This window comes from Notechis scutatus, chromosome 1 (genome assembly GCF_049901735.1).
Source record: "Notechis scutatus isolate UNSWTSFEM ecotype Mainland chromosome 1, rNotScu1.2, whole genome shotgun sequence".
In the NCBI taxonomy this organism is placed as follows: domain Eukaryota; kingdom Metazoa; phylum Chordata; class Lepidosauria; order Squamata; family Elapidae; genus Notechis; species Notechis scutatus.
The window spans coordinates 23,656,611-23,674,880 of record NC_142009.1 but is presented as its reverse complement, the minus strand read 5'-3'; the positions used below and the strand labels follow the sequence as shown (position 1 = coordinate 23,674,880).

General features: G+C 43.2%; 1 protein-coding gene across 8 annotated transcripts in view; it reads left to right on the top strand.

Moving 5' to 3' along the window:
- The window catches only part of TSPOAP1 (TSPO associated protein 1), a 73,500-nt gene that overhangs the window by 36,003 nt on the left and 19,227 nt on the right, over positions 1-18,270 (top strand). For all 8 annotated transcript variants that reach the window (XM_087958598.1, XM_087958628.1, XM_087958585.1 and 5 more), the window contains 6 exons: positions 3,564-3,808; positions 7,224-7,333; positions 10,385-10,494; positions 13,179-14,000; positions 15,825-15,976; positions 17,098-17,625. In XM_087958598.1, coding sequence (XP_087814724.1) covers positions 3,564-3,808; positions 7,224-7,333; positions 10,385-10,494; positions 13,179-14,000; positions 15,825-15,976; positions 17,098-17,625 — 1,967 coding nt within the window. The remainder of the gene's footprint in view (positions 1-3,563; positions 3,809-7,223; positions 7,334-10,384; positions 10,495-13,178; positions 14,001-15,824; positions 15,977-17,097; positions 17,626-18,270) is intronic.

Here is an 18,270-nt window from a genome sequence, read left to right as displayed (position 1 = left end):
CCGGGCAAGTGGGTCGGCCCAACAGCAGAGCAGCGGAGAGAACCTGTTTGGTCTTCACTGCTCATCGCTGCTTGGCAGAACCGGGCCGAACCGGCAGAATACCACCACTGATTTGAAGTTACAACAACTTCAAACACCAGTGAAAAGGTGGCTTCTGACCATTTTTCACACTAATTGTGATGACCCGTACTCTCTCAAAATAACCCAAAACCTAAAACATATATTAAAGTGCGGTAAGGCCTTCAACTTAACTTCACTGTTTTATTTGGCACAGTTTAAAGTCACAAAAGTAACTAATGAGGCAAACAGAAAACCAAAACAAACCGCGTTGATGAGAGTTCCGAAGCAAGCCAAGATAACTAATCATAAACTCCAGGAAAATAATTGAGGAGAGTCCATGGGAAGAACGCCAGCACAGATAAACCTCTTTCAAGGTGAAACACTAAAATTGACTCCTGCAAATTCTAACTGCGCAGTTACAAACTTATATACATAGCTCCCACCTGCAAGCCACGAGGAGGATCATGGTAATCTCCTCTTGAGTAGACCTCGCTTTTCCCTGATCCTCTCCTCCCTGCGTGACCTAGGATGGATAGGGAATGGGCCTGGATCCTCTTCTGACTGCTCAGCCGGCCTCTGCCCTTCCCCAGCCTCCTCCACCACCTCTGGAGCCACACTCCCACTCCCTGTTGGCTGTTCCTCCTTTTCCTCAGAGTCATTCTCCACCTGGGGCATGGCACTAATGGCTGTTGCAGCATCCCCCTGGTCACATGATCAAAATTTGGATGCTTGGCAACTGGTTCCTATTTATGACGGTTGCAGTGCCCCGGGGTCACCCTTTGTGACTTTCTGGCAAGCAAAGTCAATGGGGAAGCCAGATTCACTTTACACAACCGAGTTGGTAATTTAACAATGGCAGTGGTTCACTTCACAACTGTGGCAAGAAAGGTTGTAAAACGGGATAAAATTCACTTAATAAATACCTCACTTAGCAACATACATTTTGGGCTCAATTGTGGTCATAAGTCGAGGACTACCTGTATTCTATAGGGTGCCTGATGTAATGCTTGTTTTTCTCACCCTGGTGTCTTCTAAATGTGTTGGATTGTGATTCTCAGAATTTCTTATCTATAACGCATTGCTGGGTTGGAATCCTGGGAGTTATAGTCAGGGTGCCATACTAGGGAAGGACATTTTAATCATTTTAGGATGATCTCAGTCATAACCTGAAGTAGAAGCTGTAGCCCACACTGAACCACAGTGTTGTAGACAAAAGATCCTCCATTCAATCTACAACTTCTCTAAATAGACTCAAGAAAAGATTTTGCCTAAAAACTGAAGTACTACTGCTGGTCAGTTTAGATCAGGGGTGTCAAACTGGTTTTCTTCAAGGGCCGGATCAGCATTGTAGTTCTCCTCCGTGAGCCAGCAGGGGGTGGGGAGGGGGGAGATGAGATGGACACCGCCTGCAGCACCCCTGCCTGCCAAAGTGGGGTGCAGAAGGCAGCATGAAGCCCCACCCCCCGAGGCCCATTTCCAGCCTCCATGTCCTCCTGCAGCACTCTGCCGGCCTTTGGTATTTCCAGGCCAGCCCTGCAGGCCACAACTAAGCACCTCGCTGGCCAGATCCAGCCCTTGGGCCTTGAGTTTGACACCCCTGGTTTAGATGGTACAGAACTAGAATGACCAGTAATTCAATTACAGCCACCGGTTTTGCCCTCTGCCAAGCCATCGGCATATTTTCAGTGCTCTGCAGTGCTCCACGACTGTCCTCAATCAGTCAGCGTTCCCTTCCAAGCAGCCAGAGGGAGAATAATAAAAACTGGCAGACTTGATTCCCCAACCCCCTCTCTCTTCTTCCTTCAGCATGTTTGCTTTTCTGTGGCAAGGAACAAAATAGGGAAAAGCTCCTGCAAGCTACTGTTGAGAATGCAGCAAAAGTATCCCTCAGAGGAGCCAGAAAGCAATTAACAAATTAAAAAAAGAAACAAAACAGGGATGAGCCATGATGCAAATTGAAAAAAATCCAGAAGCCTATAGGAGTTCCTCCAGAAACACTGCCAGTAGCTGTGAAATTGTTGATCGATTAAATTTATTTCCTACCCATATCGTATCCAGCAGCTTGAATGAAACTCAACAAAGTTCTCTTTACTTCCTCTGCATCAGAGCAGCAGCTGAAGCAATTAATTTCAGAATGAAAAGCTCTGGATGGAAGGGCCCATAGCATAATGGGGTTGTGCAAGGCTGGTGATGTTGATCACTGATGTTGATCTGGCAAAAAAAAAAAAAAATGAGTAAAGAAAAATTCACAGTAACCAATAGTTTTCTTCTGTGTGAGGACTACAGAAACACAGGAGGCTGCCACCTCTAAAGCGGACTGTTTCCCTATGAACCAAGCTTGGTTAAGATTGTTTTTCCCAGCCTGATGGAGACTGAGTGGGAAAGGGGACAGCCCAGGTCATTGGCGGAGTGCCTAATGCTGTTTCGTCTTGGCAGTGATTGTGATCAGTTCCCTCTCCAGCCTTGGAACACCTCCACCCAGTGGAAGCTGCTTGGAAGGAAAAACACCAAGAACCGTGACTCATTCGGACACAGAACGGGAGATCTGTGCTAAAGGCATTTCATATGGACTCAAGAGGAGCTTTAAATAGCTTTATTTGTTTCTTGTTCCACACTGAAAGTTTTCTCTGTGTTTACCCCATGCTGGTAATTTCTCAAGCACTGCAGTATTTTAAAGGTCATGGCATTGATTTTTCTTATTTTCTTAACCAAAATTTTTAGTAGCCATGAAGTCCTTGGATTGTTTATTAAGGATGGTCTGGGTAAATTGGAGAATCTACAGTTTTTCACAAACATTCAGCCTCTGTGTCTATACAGTAGATTTAAATTCATGCAGTAGATTTAAGATTTTTTTTCAGATAGAAACTTCTGAAGAGGAATAAAATTCCTTCTTTCTTTTGGGATGTGTGTATGTGTGTATTGGGGGGGAAGAAAGGTGGTTCAAATTTTATTCAGGTAGTCCTTAACTTATGATCACAATTGAGCCCAAAATTTCCATTGCTAAGCAAGAAAGGTCATTTTATGACCTTTCCTGCCATTTTTATCCTTTCCTGCCATTTTTATGACCTTTCCTGCCATTTTATGTCCTTTCCTACCATTGTTAAGAGAATAACTGCAGTTGTTAAGTTGGTAACACTTCCCCATTTACTCTGTTTGTCACAAAGTCACAAAAACTGATCATATAACCCTAGGTCTAGGACATTGTAACCATCATAAATACATGCCAGTTGCCAAGTGTCCAAATTTTGATCCCGTGACTATGAGGATGGTGCAAGAGCCATGTGAGAAGTAGTCAGAAATCACATTTTTCAGTGCCGTTGTAACTTTGAGAGGTCATTAAACAAATGTTTGCAAGTCAAGGACTACCTGTATTTCAAAAAGGGAAAGTTGGTGTTGTATACCAGCTTTGTGGTTCTTTTATGTAATTAAACCTGAATGTTCTGCGAACTTTATGGCTTTGCTTGTCCTCCATGCCTAGCGTGATGTACAATGTTTGGTTTCAGATCCAGAAATTGTCCCTGTATCCCCACGGAGCAGTATAAAAGTTCAAGATGAAGAGGTGGAAAGGTTCTCCCCAGTGGCACTCCGGCTCACGGATCCTGTGGTGTCTCCTGTGTCCCGAAGTCCAGATACAAGCAGTCCCCCAGTTGCCTCAAAAAAAGCAATCAAGAAATTGGAAGCCCAGTCCAGCTCTTCCAGATCTGAGTCCATGCACAACAACAGCCCCAAATCCTGCCCCACTCCTGAGGTCAGTCATGGATGTGTGAGGAGATGGCCAGCTTTTGATTTGTGAACAGATGGTTCATAAAAAGATGGTTTTGGCCATCTCTCAACGCTTTCACAATACAAAATGCACATGAGGTTGATGGGCTGTTTTGACCATTTGCAAACCTATATCCTGTATCCCGACATGTAAGCTCAGATAAGTGAATAAGAGTTACCCTAGCCAAAACTAATTAACCACAAGCTCTAACCGTCTGTTTCCTTCTGTGCAGGTTAGAGAGAGAAATCTTCATTCTCTTCTGAAGGGGATGAATTGACATAACAAAACTCAAACATTGTGATGTATTTTCCCCATTGTCAGTGGCTTGTCTTTTCGCACTTTCCCCCCCTCTCAGATAACAGATAATCAGAGTTGGAAGGGACCTTGTAGGTCATCTAGTCCAACCCACTGCCCAAGCGGGAGACCCTACACCATTTCTGACAAATGGCAGTCCAATCTCTTCTTGAAAGTCTCAAGTGATGGCGCTCCCACAACTTCCGAGGGCAAGCTGTTCCATGGGTTGACTGTTCTCACTGTCAGAAAGTTTCTCCTTATTTCCAGGTTAAATCTCTCCTTGTTCAGTTTCCATCCATTATTCCTTGTTTGGCCTACAGGTGCTTTAGAAAATAGCTTGACCCCTTTCTCTCTGTAGCAGCCCCTCAAATATTGGAAGACCGCTATCATGTCTCCCTTGGTCTTTCTCTTCACTAGCCTAGCCAAGCCTGTAACCGTTGTTCATATGTTTTAGTCTCCAATCCCCTAATCATCCTGGTTGCTCTTCTCTGCACTTTTTCTAGAGTTTCAACATCTTTTTTATAATGTGGTGACCAAAACTGGATGCAGTACTCTAGGTGTGGTCTTACTAAGGCTTTATAGAGTGGTATTAGTACTTCCCTTGATCTTGATATGTAGTACTCAACTTATGAATGTCATGGAGCCTGGTATTTGGTATGTGGTAAATCATGATGATTGTAAGTTGAGGCACCCATGTGACTGTCCTGATTTTATGATCTTTTTTAAGGTGGTTGTCAATGCCATGGTCATTAAGCAAGTCAATGCATTACTGTGGGCATTTTTTTGCTGGAAACATCATAAATCAGGCTGCGTGACCCCAGAATGTGTTATAAAGGTGAACCAGTTGCCAAGGGCCTGAAGTGCAATTATATGACCACAGGGGGCACACAGCCATTAGAATTCCAGAAGTGAGTCATCAGTAGGGGTGGTGGGGTTTATCATAATGTCAAATAGTCACTAAGTGAGCACTTGTTAAGCAAGGACTACTTGTAAAGCCCTCCTCTTTTGCAAGACATGCAAAGCTCCAGTGCCTATTTGTTCCTCTCCCTGCTCTTCCTCCATGGCTCATCTATTTTAGGGAGAACATCTGCTAGGAAATGGAAATTCCCCATCCATGGAAACAGCAGAGTTGGAAGCCCTGATCACAATGATCACCGGGGGCTCAACTTGCACCAAAATCAAGAGTGTTCTTTCAGCCAGTAACATTATTAACCAAGTGCTAGAAAGGGAAAATAATTAAGAGTGCAGTGACTAAACAAACAACGTCCAACTGGAATATCCTGAGAGTTATATTAGACTGGAGAAAATATGGCATGAGATGGATCAATTAATTTATTACAATGTATCTATTTACTGTTTATTTAAGGTAGACATCTATGGTCACCAACATAATAAATAGTATCTTCAGCAATAATGACAAAGATTGTTGTGAGCCACTTAGAGTTGATTTGGAGTTGGGCACCACCTAAATTGAATAAAATTAAAATAAATTTTAAAAAAAGTATAATTAAAAAGCAACTTTAAAAATGTGCAGCCTAATTAAAACACAATTATGGTTTTTTTTTAAAAAAAAAAATCACGCAACGCAGCAGCCAATCTCCAGAAAAGAGCAAGTTTGAATAAGAAAGATTTTGCTTCCTGGTGGAAAAATATCAGAAGTGAAATTAGCCTGATTTAGGAAAAGGGATAGGGGTGTTTCTGGAAATGAGGCCGAACAGAAGGTTGCGTCCAATTAGGCCAATGGCCAGATGTTAACCTGTTTTGGTTACCATAAATGGGTCAAGAGAGATGCAATTATGTCAAGTCTCAGCTGCCTTTTAGTTCCAGAATGGAACTAGAACTTCAGCAGCACCATAAAGAAAAGGCCCCAGGATATCCCCACTTTCCTCTAGAACCCATTAGGGTCCACCAGTGGATCGCTTAAATGTGCCAGCCTCCCTGCAAGGGTGGGTGGGGGGTGGCATAAGCAATCTCAAGGGCCCTTATTTACTTATTTATCATATTTAAGAACTGCCCATCTCCCTCACAAAGGGACTCTGAGCAGTGCACAAATAAAATATAAAAAATATTAAAGGCATAAAAACAGTACATCAAATTGGATAACTAATCAATTTCAATTTAAAAGAGTCAAGGAATATTAAATCAAGAGGTGTGGTGGCGCAGTGGTTAGAATGCAGTATTGCAGACTAAATCTGCTGACTGCCAACAGTTTGATTCTCACCGTCTCAAGTCCATCCTTCCGAGGTCGGTAAAATGAGGACCCAGATTGTTGGGGGCAATGGGCTGACTCTGTAAACTGCTTAGAGAGGGCTGTCAAGCAGTGGCCGCCAACTTTTTGGGACCCAGGGTTCCGTGGAGAAAGTTTTTTCTTTGCATGCTGCATGCATCCCGTGGGTGGGACTCTGCTTGTTTGCATGGTCTGTTTGCAGGCATGCTGTGAACCAGTGCCTGTCCATGGACCAGGGGTTGGGGACCCTGCTGTAAAGTACAATGAAGCAGCGTATAAGTCTTCAGTTTTTGTAACTGCTATTGCTATTAAAATGCGGGGTGAGGGCATTTAGGCCACTAGCCAGCCCCATGGCTACGTGCTCCTTTGTGCATCCTAAGTAAAGCTGCAAAGCTGTGTTTTCACGCTTTCCCAGAAGGCCAGGAGAGTGGGAGGCCATCTCACTTTTGTGGGTGGGAGAGTGTTCCACAGGGCAGAAGGCTCTCTTCCTGGGCCCTGCCAGTCAGAATTCTTTAACTGATGGGGTCTGTACCATACCTTCCCTGCCTGATTGGTTGGGACAGGCTGATGTAAAGGGATAAAGATAGTTTGGTAGGTAACCAGGCCTCTTGCCATGTAGGACTTTAAAGGTCATAACCAATATCTTGAAGTGGACTGAATTGGGATGTGCTAAATTTGGTTCCTGAATTAGATTATATTCTAGGTTTGCATAATACACTGAGCTGTAAAATAACCAAGTGGGTTGAGTTTTTACAACATGCTGAATCATTAAAACGAACAGTTCAAGGTTAAAATGAAGTTTGCCATTAAGCCTTTATTTGCCTTAATTAAGCATCTTCTGCAAATACAGCCGTTTCATCATTTTCTGCGTGTCTTTAGATGGATACAGCCAGTGAAATGGAAGAATTGGACATTGACAGCATCTCATTAGTACCTGAGCAGGAGAACCATGATCCAGTAAAACTTCAGGTCTTCTTGGCTCGATATAGGTAAGGTTGTGCAAAGAAACCAGTGGTGACATTAGATATTAAGAATGCAAATGATTTGTAGCAAATATTAGATTTTATATGATGCAATGGGAAAATTCTTGCATCTAGAGACTGATGGAGTTGCGTTTGGTAAGGAAAGGCAATGAACAATTGCAAGTTATACATGGAAAGAGAAATATACGACTAAGTGGATGAATTTGTGTATCTTGATAGAATGTCTTCAAAAATGGATGGAGAAAATGTGTTAATTAAGAACTGTGTGTGATAAAACATGCACAGGGTCCAAATAGCTGTTGAATCAGTATGGGCTGAATATAAAAATGATCTAATCATTTAATATGGAATGATGTTATATAGAGAGCTGGCTTAGTCATGTCAAGAGAATGAAGAGTGAATTGCAAAATAAATATATGAAGAAAATGAAGAATGGGAAGTGGATGATGTCATAGTTAATGGAATTGATGATATCCTCAAAAACAGAAAGATGACAGATTTACAGGGAAAAAAGCAATATATGGAAATGATGGAGACAATTATTATTATTATTATTATTATTATTATTATTATTATTATTATTATTATTATTATTATTTGAGTATAGTAGCAACTACTGGGAGTATCAGGTTGAGAAGCTTCTGGAGAATGAAAAAGTCAAGATCTTGTGGGACTTCAGAATTCAGATGGACAGGCACTTGGCCCACAACACACCTGACATAACAATAGTTGAAAAGAAAAAGGGTTGGTTCATTGACATTGCAATACCTAGTGATGCACGAATTGTAGATATGCAGCAAAAAAAAATATCACAAAGTATCGGGACTTACAAATCGACTTTGGAAAAAGAAATCGTGTGTTATATAGAAATCGTGTATATAATTGGAGGCCTTGGAGAAATACCTAAAGGGCTACCTCACTATTTGGAAATTCTGAATTTATCAGACTTCAATACCTACAAAATGATTCTACAAAAAAACACACTACTTGGGACAGCTTATATCCTCCGACGCTACCTTAACTGTTGCTAGGTCCTTGGTTAGTACTCGAGCTGTTGAGCTACCAACCAGCCCCGAAGGCTGTGAATCTCACAAAAGATTAAATCATCATCATCATCATCATCATTTAATGACCCCATAATCCCTTGCCGGGTGGAGTCTGGTCAACTGAGTGTGTAAAGTGGCCAGATGCCCTTCCTGTTGCCAATGTGGAGTTATATTCAGCAGATATATTCTCATTGTGCCCAGAGAGAAATATCTGCCTCTACCTAGGATCAAACTCACAGCCTCCTGATTGTGAGGTGAGAGCTCCACCTCTAGGCCACTGCACCACTCATGATGGAGACAAGAATGGTTTGCAAAATAGAAAAAAAAACCTATAGGGATGTGACATGAATGTTATAGTATAGATTTAGTTAGACTTCCTTTCTTTTTCTCTTATAGCCTCTCTTTAAGCTCTTATTTATTCTTTCTTCCTTTTTATCTGCATTATGTGTAATGTTTTACCCTTAAAGGGTTAGCCTGGGGGAAGGGATATGCATGTATGGTTTTTCTCAAGGTTTTCCTATTCACCAGGTTTATTTCAAAGCAGGAATGAATGTTATCCAGATCATATTGGTCAATGATTATGAGAATGTCATCCATTCAGTTCAAAATATCATTCAGTTTACCTTCTAATGACAGCTGGGATATTTGATCTGCAGATATGTATTGGCAGACTTCAGTTTGGATTGTAGAAATTGAAATATGTAGGAGATTAGCGGATAAGATCTATCTACATGCAGCAGATAATAGCTGCTCTTTTTCATTCTTCACTTAGATCTTTTTTGTTTTGTTTTGAGCTGGAGCATTGTGGCCGCTCTGTGAATAATAAACAGGGATGACAGACCAGAAAATGCTTCAGAATAAATGTTCATACCTGCTGCTTTCTAACTCAAAAGATATGTATAGGAATTTGGTATTAATCTGGCAATCATAAGGTGGCCAAACTTTTGGACATCTGATCTTCTTTCTGAACTGTAGTCAGTTCTCCTTTGGTCCCCATTTTTATTTTCATCTTTTATGCAAAACTCTTCCATGCAGTTTGTCTTAAATTTCAGTTTTGTCACTTAGTGTTTTTTTCTCCTCTTTTGTAGCATCAAAACTCTCATCAATAACATAGCACGAAAAAGCAGACTAGATTCCTAACCTGTAACCTTTTTATCAGTTTCTTAAATCCTGCACAAAAATAATCTTAGGCATATATATATTGTTTTCTTAAGTTTTCACGGGTACTTACATGTATGGTATTCAGCTTTGTTCGGGTATTTCCCCACGTCATTATAGTTGTGCTTTTAAAGTTGTAGCAACATTTCAGCAGAATCTCATCTGCCATCATCAGGCTTCTGTATTGTGTTCGTCTGATGATGGCAGATGAGATTCTGCTGAAACGTTGCTACAACTTTAAAAGCACAACTATAATGACGTGGGAAAATACCCGAACAAAGCTGAATACCACATATATAAGTGAAACGTCTTCAAGCAAAAACAAAGAAGGTCCTTAGTTGCCTTTTGAAAAAGCACCTTGTTGCAATGGAAGTGTAATGCAGTCTGCACAAACTATCATTTTTAAATTAATGTTATATATTCCCTTAATTTAAAATGAACATTACAAGAGAGACCCAAAGGTGCTTTTTCAAAAGGCAACTGGACCTTCTTTGTTTTTGCTTGAAGACGTTTCACTTCTCATCCAAGAAGCTTCTTCAGTTCTTCCTCAGTTCTTCAAGCCAAAACAAAGGCAGTCCAGTTGCCTTTTGAAAAAGCACCTTTGGGACAACCATGACCTGGATGCCTGAGAATCTCCATGGACAATTACAAGAGAGACTGCATAGAATGGAAAATCCAGAGCAATACTACAGGATCATATGGAAAAGATTCTTCATCTTTGCCATTGAATTTTGCCTCTGCTAGTCTACCTTTGCAGACGCTGCCTTCCTCGCTTAGGAAGCAGATTCAGTTGATGGTCAAACTCCTTCTTGGCCTGTTAGACTTCAAAACATTCTCCTTACATTCGTTTCAGTTATAATCCTTTTGATGGCCCCAATGAGAATCCTGAGGCTGAACTACCACTTACGGCTGGCGAGTATATTTATGTTTATGGAGAAATGGATGAAGATGGCTTTTTTGAAGGTACACTGTAAGATGCATGAAAAAACGGAGATGTAAAGGAGGCGAAGTATAGAATAACTCATCAAAATAGTCTTGTCTATGGGAATGGGTGGCTTTAATAAAGTATTGTTAATATTATTACTATTAATAAAAGACCCGGGAGAAGTTGGGTGCTTTTAACAGGAATTTAGCCATGAGCAGGACAGTGGTGGGATTCAAACATTTTTACCACCGGTTCGGGGTGTGTGGCTTGGTGGGTGTGTTTTGTGCATGTGCACACACACAAAGTGTGTGCACATGCACAGAGGCGTTTGCGCAAGCGCAGAGGCATTCCAACTCACCTTCTGCAAGCCTGCACTCTCCCGGTCGCTTCAGCAGCTGCCGCGCAAAGCAGCTGCGCTTCAAAGGTGGAGCAATGGAGAGAACCGGTTGGGTCTCTGCTTCTCATTGCCGCTACCGGCTTGGCAGAATCAGGCCGAACCGGTAGAATACCACCACTGGAGCAGGAAAAGTTTCCAACTTTTTCAGTCCACTGCCCCCTTGGTGCTACAAACTCATCCTCGGTGCCCCCCACCCAGGGGTGGGATTCAAATTTCTGTGGGTGTGGCCTAATTTGAGGGTGTGGCTTGCTGGTCATGTGACTGGATGGGCATGGCTTGCTGGTCATGTGACTGGGTGGGCGTGGCCAGGTGACTGGCAAACCAAATACAAGTGGTCCTCATTTAATGGCCAGTTGTTTAGCAAGTGTTCTAATTTATGACTGGCCTCCTCAGAGCTACTTGACCTGTTTTTGGAGTTTTGACAGCTTTAGATCAGGGGTCTAAATCCCACCCCTGCCTGTGTGTGTGAGAGAGAGGGAGAGAGAGAGGTTGGATCAGATCTCTCTCTATCTCTCCCACCAACGCCAGAAAGCCACTGTCAGTCAAAATTCATATTAGTGGTCTCCACGATTTAAAATTATGAGTTTGGTGGTCCCTGAGGTCCAAAAGTTTGGCGACCCCTGATCTAAAGGGGTGAGCCTGAGAGAGGGAAAGAGAGAGAGAAAAGAAAGGGATAGAGCAAGAGAGGAAGAAAAGAAAGAGAAAAGGGAAAGAAAGAAAAGGGACAAACAAAGAAGGGGAGATGGAAGAAAGGGACAGAAAGAAAAAGAAATAAAGAAGAAGGGAGGGAGGAGAAAGATAATGAGATATCTATTCTAGTCCAATAACCTGCTCCAGCAGGGTTAGAAGGGAGTGTGTGTGTGTGTGTGTGTGTTCTCCTTGTAATTTACCAGTACATTTTGGTTTTGCCTTCTTCAGAATTGGCACTGTAATACATTGGGGAAAAGTAATTTTTAGGGTGGAGATCTGGTCCAATGGATCCTGCTTAAAGCCTCAACAAAATGTGGGAGCTTCCTGATAGTCTTGACCATGTTTCGTCCACAAAACCTTTAATAGAAGCCAAAGAGGTTTCAATGTGCTGGCAAAGATGTTTCAATGTGGAAAAGGGTCTCAGTCTAAACTAGGCCTCATTCAGTCTGATGCATCAGGTCTCTCTCTCTCTCTCTCTCTCTCTCTTTCTCTTTCTCTTTCTCTTTCTCTTTCTCTCTCTCCCTCCCTCTCAGACTGGCTTTGCTCTACTTTCCCAATGTGCCTGCGGGGCCAGCGCTTCAAACATGGATGGATGGATGGATGGATGGATAGAGATAGATAGATAGATAGATAGATAGATAGATAGATAGATAGATAGATAGATAGATAGATAGATAGAGGCAGGCAGGTAGGCAGGTAGGCAAGAAGGCAGGCAGGCAAACAGACAGACCTTTTGGATGGATGGACCGACAGACAGACAGACAGACAGAATGCGACAGCAGCAGCACTTTGGGAAAGCGGTGGCGACGGCTTTTCCCAATGTGCTGCCGCATTTGAGGCGCCAGTTCCGGAGCATTACTACAGTCAATGGGTGAACCTGCAGGGCCTGCTGTAGGCCTCAGCTGCATCTGAGCTATTTACAGTAATAAAACGAGCACAGTAAAAGACAGCTGATGTGGTATAGTGATTAAGATATCCCTTGGAGCAGGGAGGTCCACATTGTAGTCCAACTACAGTCATGGAAGTCACGGGATAACTTTGGGCCTGTCACTCTCAGCCCAACAGTATTTACCAATCATATACTTTTAATATCTCTATATGCTGGGCTGCCATTTGTGGCTATTTTGGGGCAGCCAGGAACATAAGAAAGTCTGGTTAGATCCCCTTAAAGATCCAGCCTTCCTGTTTTTCCAATCATAAACAGAGTGGAGATATAGTGTTTTATCTAAATCAGGGGAAATGTTTTGGAAATATATTTTAAATCATCTGTGTTAGGCTAGGATAGGATAGAACAGAATAGAACTTTATTGTCACTTTGAATATACGCTAATCGGCATACATTAAAATGAAATTTCATTGCATTCAGCTCTCAAAGGGTCACCACCTCCAAACATACACTACATCAAGGGTCTTCATACTTGACAAGTTTAAGACTTGTGGACTCCCAGAATTCCTGAGCTAACATGACTGGAGGAGGAATTCTGGGAGTTGAAGTCCACCAGTCTTAAAGCTGTCAAGTTTGAAGAACCCTTACACTACATAAACAGGATGCTGGAGGGGGAGGGGAGTGTTAGAGTTATTTCACCTGAGGCCACAGGGTCTTCTGATCTCTCATGTTGTTAAATTCATCTTCAGGGGAGCTGATGGATGGCCGGAGAGGCCTTGTCCCTTCCAACTTTGTGGAGCGACTTGCAGATGATGACCTGGTTACTTTCTTGCCTCAGGAACTCCATGATCTCTCCCAAAGCTCCCCTCTTGAGCGGAGTTTTCTCAGCATAAGTATCAGCAGTGGAGAGAGAAGTGATTATTCATCGGAGGAGCTCAATGCCAGCACAGCTCCCTCTAGGCTAGAAGGGGACCAAGGAGAAGGAGGTATTTCCATTGCAGTGCCTTATCCCAGAAAGGTGACTCTAATCAAACAGTTTGCCTCTAGCCTCTTGGTGACATGGGACCCACCACTGGTGCCTAGTGGAAGCGGCTTGGATATCCAGAGCTACAATGTCTATGTGGACACTGAACTCCGGGAAAATGTGAAGGCCGGTTCCCAGATGAAGGCCATGATTGACAAACTGGACTTGAAAACAAAAGCCTATCGCGTCTCCATACAGAGTGTTTCAGAGAAAGGGAGCTCAGACAGACTGCAGTGCACGTTCCTGGTGGGGTGTGGTTTTGTCTTGGCTCCAAGTCAGCTTCAAGTGCGGAGTGTCCAGGCCACTTCTGTGGAGCTCTCCTGGATATCGAGCAACAGCAATTTTTCACATACCATATACCTCAATGGGGGAGCATGTGATATAGTGAAGGCTGGAATATATTGGTACACATTTCGCAACCTGAACCCAAACACTTCCTACATTGCCACAGTCGAAATCCAGCCGCAACAGACTTTCTGGAAACCATTCCCAGAAGTGGAAGAGCAGGCCTTGTCCACAGAGATCCAGTTCACTACATCTTCAGCAGGTAAGTAAAGCGTTTAGAGATTCTGCAGAATTGGACAGCGTATTCCAACTGTGGCCTCACTAATGCAGTATAACTTGGTATTATTCAGAGGTGGTATTCAGCAGGTTCTGACCAGTTCTGGAGAACCAGTAGTGGACATTTTGAGTAGTTCGGTGAACCAATGGTAACCTTCCCCCAGGAGTGGGGAGGGAATGGAGATTTTGCAGTATCATTCTCTAGCCACGCCCACCAAGCCCCGCCCACCAAGCCACGCCCACAGAACTGATAGTAAAAATGTTTGAATCCCACCACTGGTATTATCACTGTTCAATAGTTTTGAGATCACATCTGCCAGCTCTTCTTCAGAATCCTGCAATGTAAACCATCCGGTCCTGGCAATTTCAACTCATCTAGATTGGGTAGGTGTTCTCTTGTCAGTTTCTTGCCTATTTTGATCTGCATTCCAGCTTTGTCTCCCATGATGTTCCTTTTGGTAGGTTGGACTAACAACAACAACACAATTCTAAAGGAGGGGACCCATAAAAGCACCCCATTGATGACCTCAGTTTTGTGCTATTCATAGATCACGCAGTTTTCTTGTGTTCTGTTGATTTGCTGGGTATTTTTGCAAATCTACTTGTTACTAAATTTCTGGCTGTAACTACAGTCCTGTTTATGGCTTTTGCTATAAGGATACTGAGGGTCTGTGATGACCCAGGGTGTGGCACAAAGGCAACACAGTCAGATAATCAGTAGAAGTCCCTTTATTAGCTCTAACTTTGCCCCCAATGTCCTGGTTATCTTCTGGCTGGAGAAAAACTCTCCCATAACAGCCTTTGGCCACAGAGAATCAAGTCCAAAACGTGATCAACAAAAACTGTAACTGTAACTCCAATCAAGGCAAAATGAGGTAATTAGTCCAACAGGGCAGGAGCAAGAATTCTAGACGTGAGGCATGGCAATAACTCAGTTGGGAAGACGCCAGGAACACAGATAAGCAAAGTCAACACAAGATAAACTCACGTTTGCTCCCAGAAGCTGCCACACGCAGCATGCATTTCTTTTAAACTCTCTTCCCAGCTGTGGCTAATGAAGGGAATCAGGGCCCTTTCCTCCCCCATAAGACATGCAACCCATGTTGCTCTCTTCTCCATTCATCCCTGCGTGCCCTAGGATGAAGAGGAGGTAGGCCTGGGTCTTCCTCTGAACTCCCTCTCCCTTGTTCTACCTCTTCCCTGCTCTGCCCAGCCAGTCTTTACCCTTCCCCAGTTTCCTCCACAGCCCACGGAGCCACACTCCCATTCCCTGTCAGCTGTTCGTCTTCCTCCTTGGATTCAGACTCCACAGGGGCATGACAAGGTCGAACCTTGAACACGTTTATCATGCTCATTGCTTAGAAGTACTGATTCCTGAGATACAGGCACTACTTATAATTAACAAGTGATTAGAGGGAGATGCTTTGTTAGATGGAAATATTTTGTTTAAAGCTCTAAAAACTACTTGAGGGTTGCAGTCTATTACTTGAAGGACTTTACTGAGAACACTCTTGTTTCCATCCCTTCAATATCCTCCTCATAAGCCTCCTTTTCTTCAGCCTCCATTTTCCCTCCTTCCACATGGAGCTCTGCTTGAGCAGTGAGTTAGACTAAAAGACCTCCAAGGTCTCTTCCAATTCTGTTATTCTGTTATTCTGTTACTCCTTTGGAGTCTCTACGTTGTATTTTTTTCCCTTAGTCCTTCAGTTTTAGGGACCTTAGATTAAGCTTCCTATACACTTTTTGGGCCAAATCAATTTTACCATGCTGGTGTTTTTGCAGAAGAAATAGCCAATGATTCTTTCTTCAGGGTCTCCAGATGCTCCGCTGGATGTCCGAGTGGATCCTGGCCCCACATCTGGTATTCTGGTCATCAGCTGGTTGCCAGTCACCATTGATGCTGAAGGATCATCCAATGGAGTGCGTGTCACTGGCTATGCAGTGTATGCTGATGGACAAAAGGTACCAAGTTGTTTTGGGCATGGCTGGAAGAAAATTAGAACAGTATCATTTCCACCCAGGGTAAGATATCAACACTGAACACGGAGGAATAGAATCTTAACAGTGCCAGGATTTTCTCCAGAACTCAGTTTGGTTTGGTTTTTGTTTATGCTGTGAGATTTAAAACATTTATCTTCCCGCCTTGCACTTCAATCCATCATTCTTTATCTATTAGATTTGATTCTGAATATAGGTAGTCCTTAACTTACAACCACAATTGGAACCAAAACTTCCATCGCTAAGCAAGGCAGTCATTAAGTGAGTCATCACATGACCATGACTGCTTTTATGACCTTTCCCCTCACAATCATTAAGAGAATCACATGGTTGTTAAGTGAATCTGGCTGGCCCAGCCGACTTTGCTTGTCATAAGCTGTCTGGGAAGATCATAAATGACAATCAATCAATCAGAATTGATCATTCAATCAGAGTAGAGCTGGAAGGAAACATGTAACCCTGGGATGCCGCAGCCATCCTAATACATGCTAGTATCCATGCCTGTATTGCAATTGTGACTATGAGGATGCTGTAATCGTTGTGTGAGGACTGGTTGTAAGAAACTTTTTTTCAGCAGAGTCATTAACTTCAAACAGTCACTAAATGAATGGTTGCAAATCAAGGATTGTTTGTAGAGTTCTTCCTTGTACATTCTTTCAGCACCCAGAATAGACAGTTCTGATGGTTTGTCTTATAACCTAAATGCTTTATTAAAAGGCTCACTGTGTGGCTTAAAGATCTTTGTATGATTGCTTTTTGGGAGTTAGAGAAATTATGTAAAGTGCAACATACCCAGAGAAGTAGCGAACAGAAATAATTGAAGGCAGGAGATTGAAAAAGGGGGGAAATTAAATTTAGTTTTCACCAATACTACTGACTAGACCTCTCCAAACTTCATCCTTATGTTAATTGCATGCACCCATTTATATACTCTGCCCTTCTACACCCCCCATCTTCCTACTTAGAGACCTTCTTACTTGTTCATCACTAAGAATGAGCAATCCTACCCTCCCTTTTTTTTGCAGAAGGTGCCTCAGCCTTTCTCTATCTTCCTACTTATTTCAAGTTAATTACTCTTATTTCAGGTGATGGAGGTTACCTCTCCAACAGCTGGTAGTGTCCTGATTGAGGTTTCCCAGCTGCAGATCCTCCAGCTCTGTCAGGAAGTGACTGTAAGAACGGTGTCTCTTTATGGAGAATCGGTGGATTCTCTGCCAGCTCAGATCCCTTCAGCATTGTTGGAAGAAGTAGACCGCTCTTCTGAATCTCAATTTCGTGGTCGTCCCTCCCGGCTTCTGGGTGGGGGAGCACCGGCTCTTGTCACACGAACTTCTCAGGTTCCAGGGAAAGAACTGCCTTCTGCCACTAAGAACTCAGTTGCCAAACTCACCTTGCAGACCACTATTACCAGTGAAAAATCTGGGGATCAAGTGCATTCAGAGACATCCTCCAATGTCAAGGTTCCCTTGATGCCAACGGTGCAAGCCGTGTCACCAGAACTTGGAACTCTTCCCGGAGAAGAAGGGAATTACCTTCTGCCCTCCCCTGCAGGCGGTGTGGTGAAGGAAGATCTGACTGTGCTCAAGAAGGAGAAATCTGGAGAAGACAACCAGGTAAATGTGAAATTCCTTCCTTCCTAGTAGATAAGTAGAGGTTGGGGAAGGACCAGTGGTGCTATTCTACTGGTTTGGCCCGGTTCTGGCGTACCGAAGATCAGCTGGCAGAGAACCGGTTTGTTGCGAGTCTCTCCAACGCTCTGCAGTTGGGCCCACCTGCCCACCCGAGCTCCCTTTATTAACTGCTTTTGAAGCGCAGCTGCTTTGCATGTCACAGCAGATTGTTGCGCGGCAAGCTGTTGAAGCTACAGGGAGAGTGCAGGATTGCAGGAGGTGAGTAGGAAAGCCTCTGTGCATGCGCAAAGTGCGTGTTTGGCACGCACGCGCAAAGTGTGTGCATGCACACAAAGCGCGGCCACCAAGCCATGCCCACCGAACTGGTGGTAAACCACTTTGAAATCCACCACTGGGAGGAATCCATGAACACTGAAATAAACATCTTTCTGGCCATGGTATGCTATAATACAGGGGTGTCAAACTGGCAGCCCACAGGCTGGATCCATCATGCACAGGCCACGCCCACTCCGGCTCCACAAATGGGAAAAATGTCATGAAATGTCGCGTGACATATCTGAAATTAAGTTTTATTCAACCATGAAGCTTGGGCCAGTCATTAACTCAGTTCATAGATTTCACTAAGCC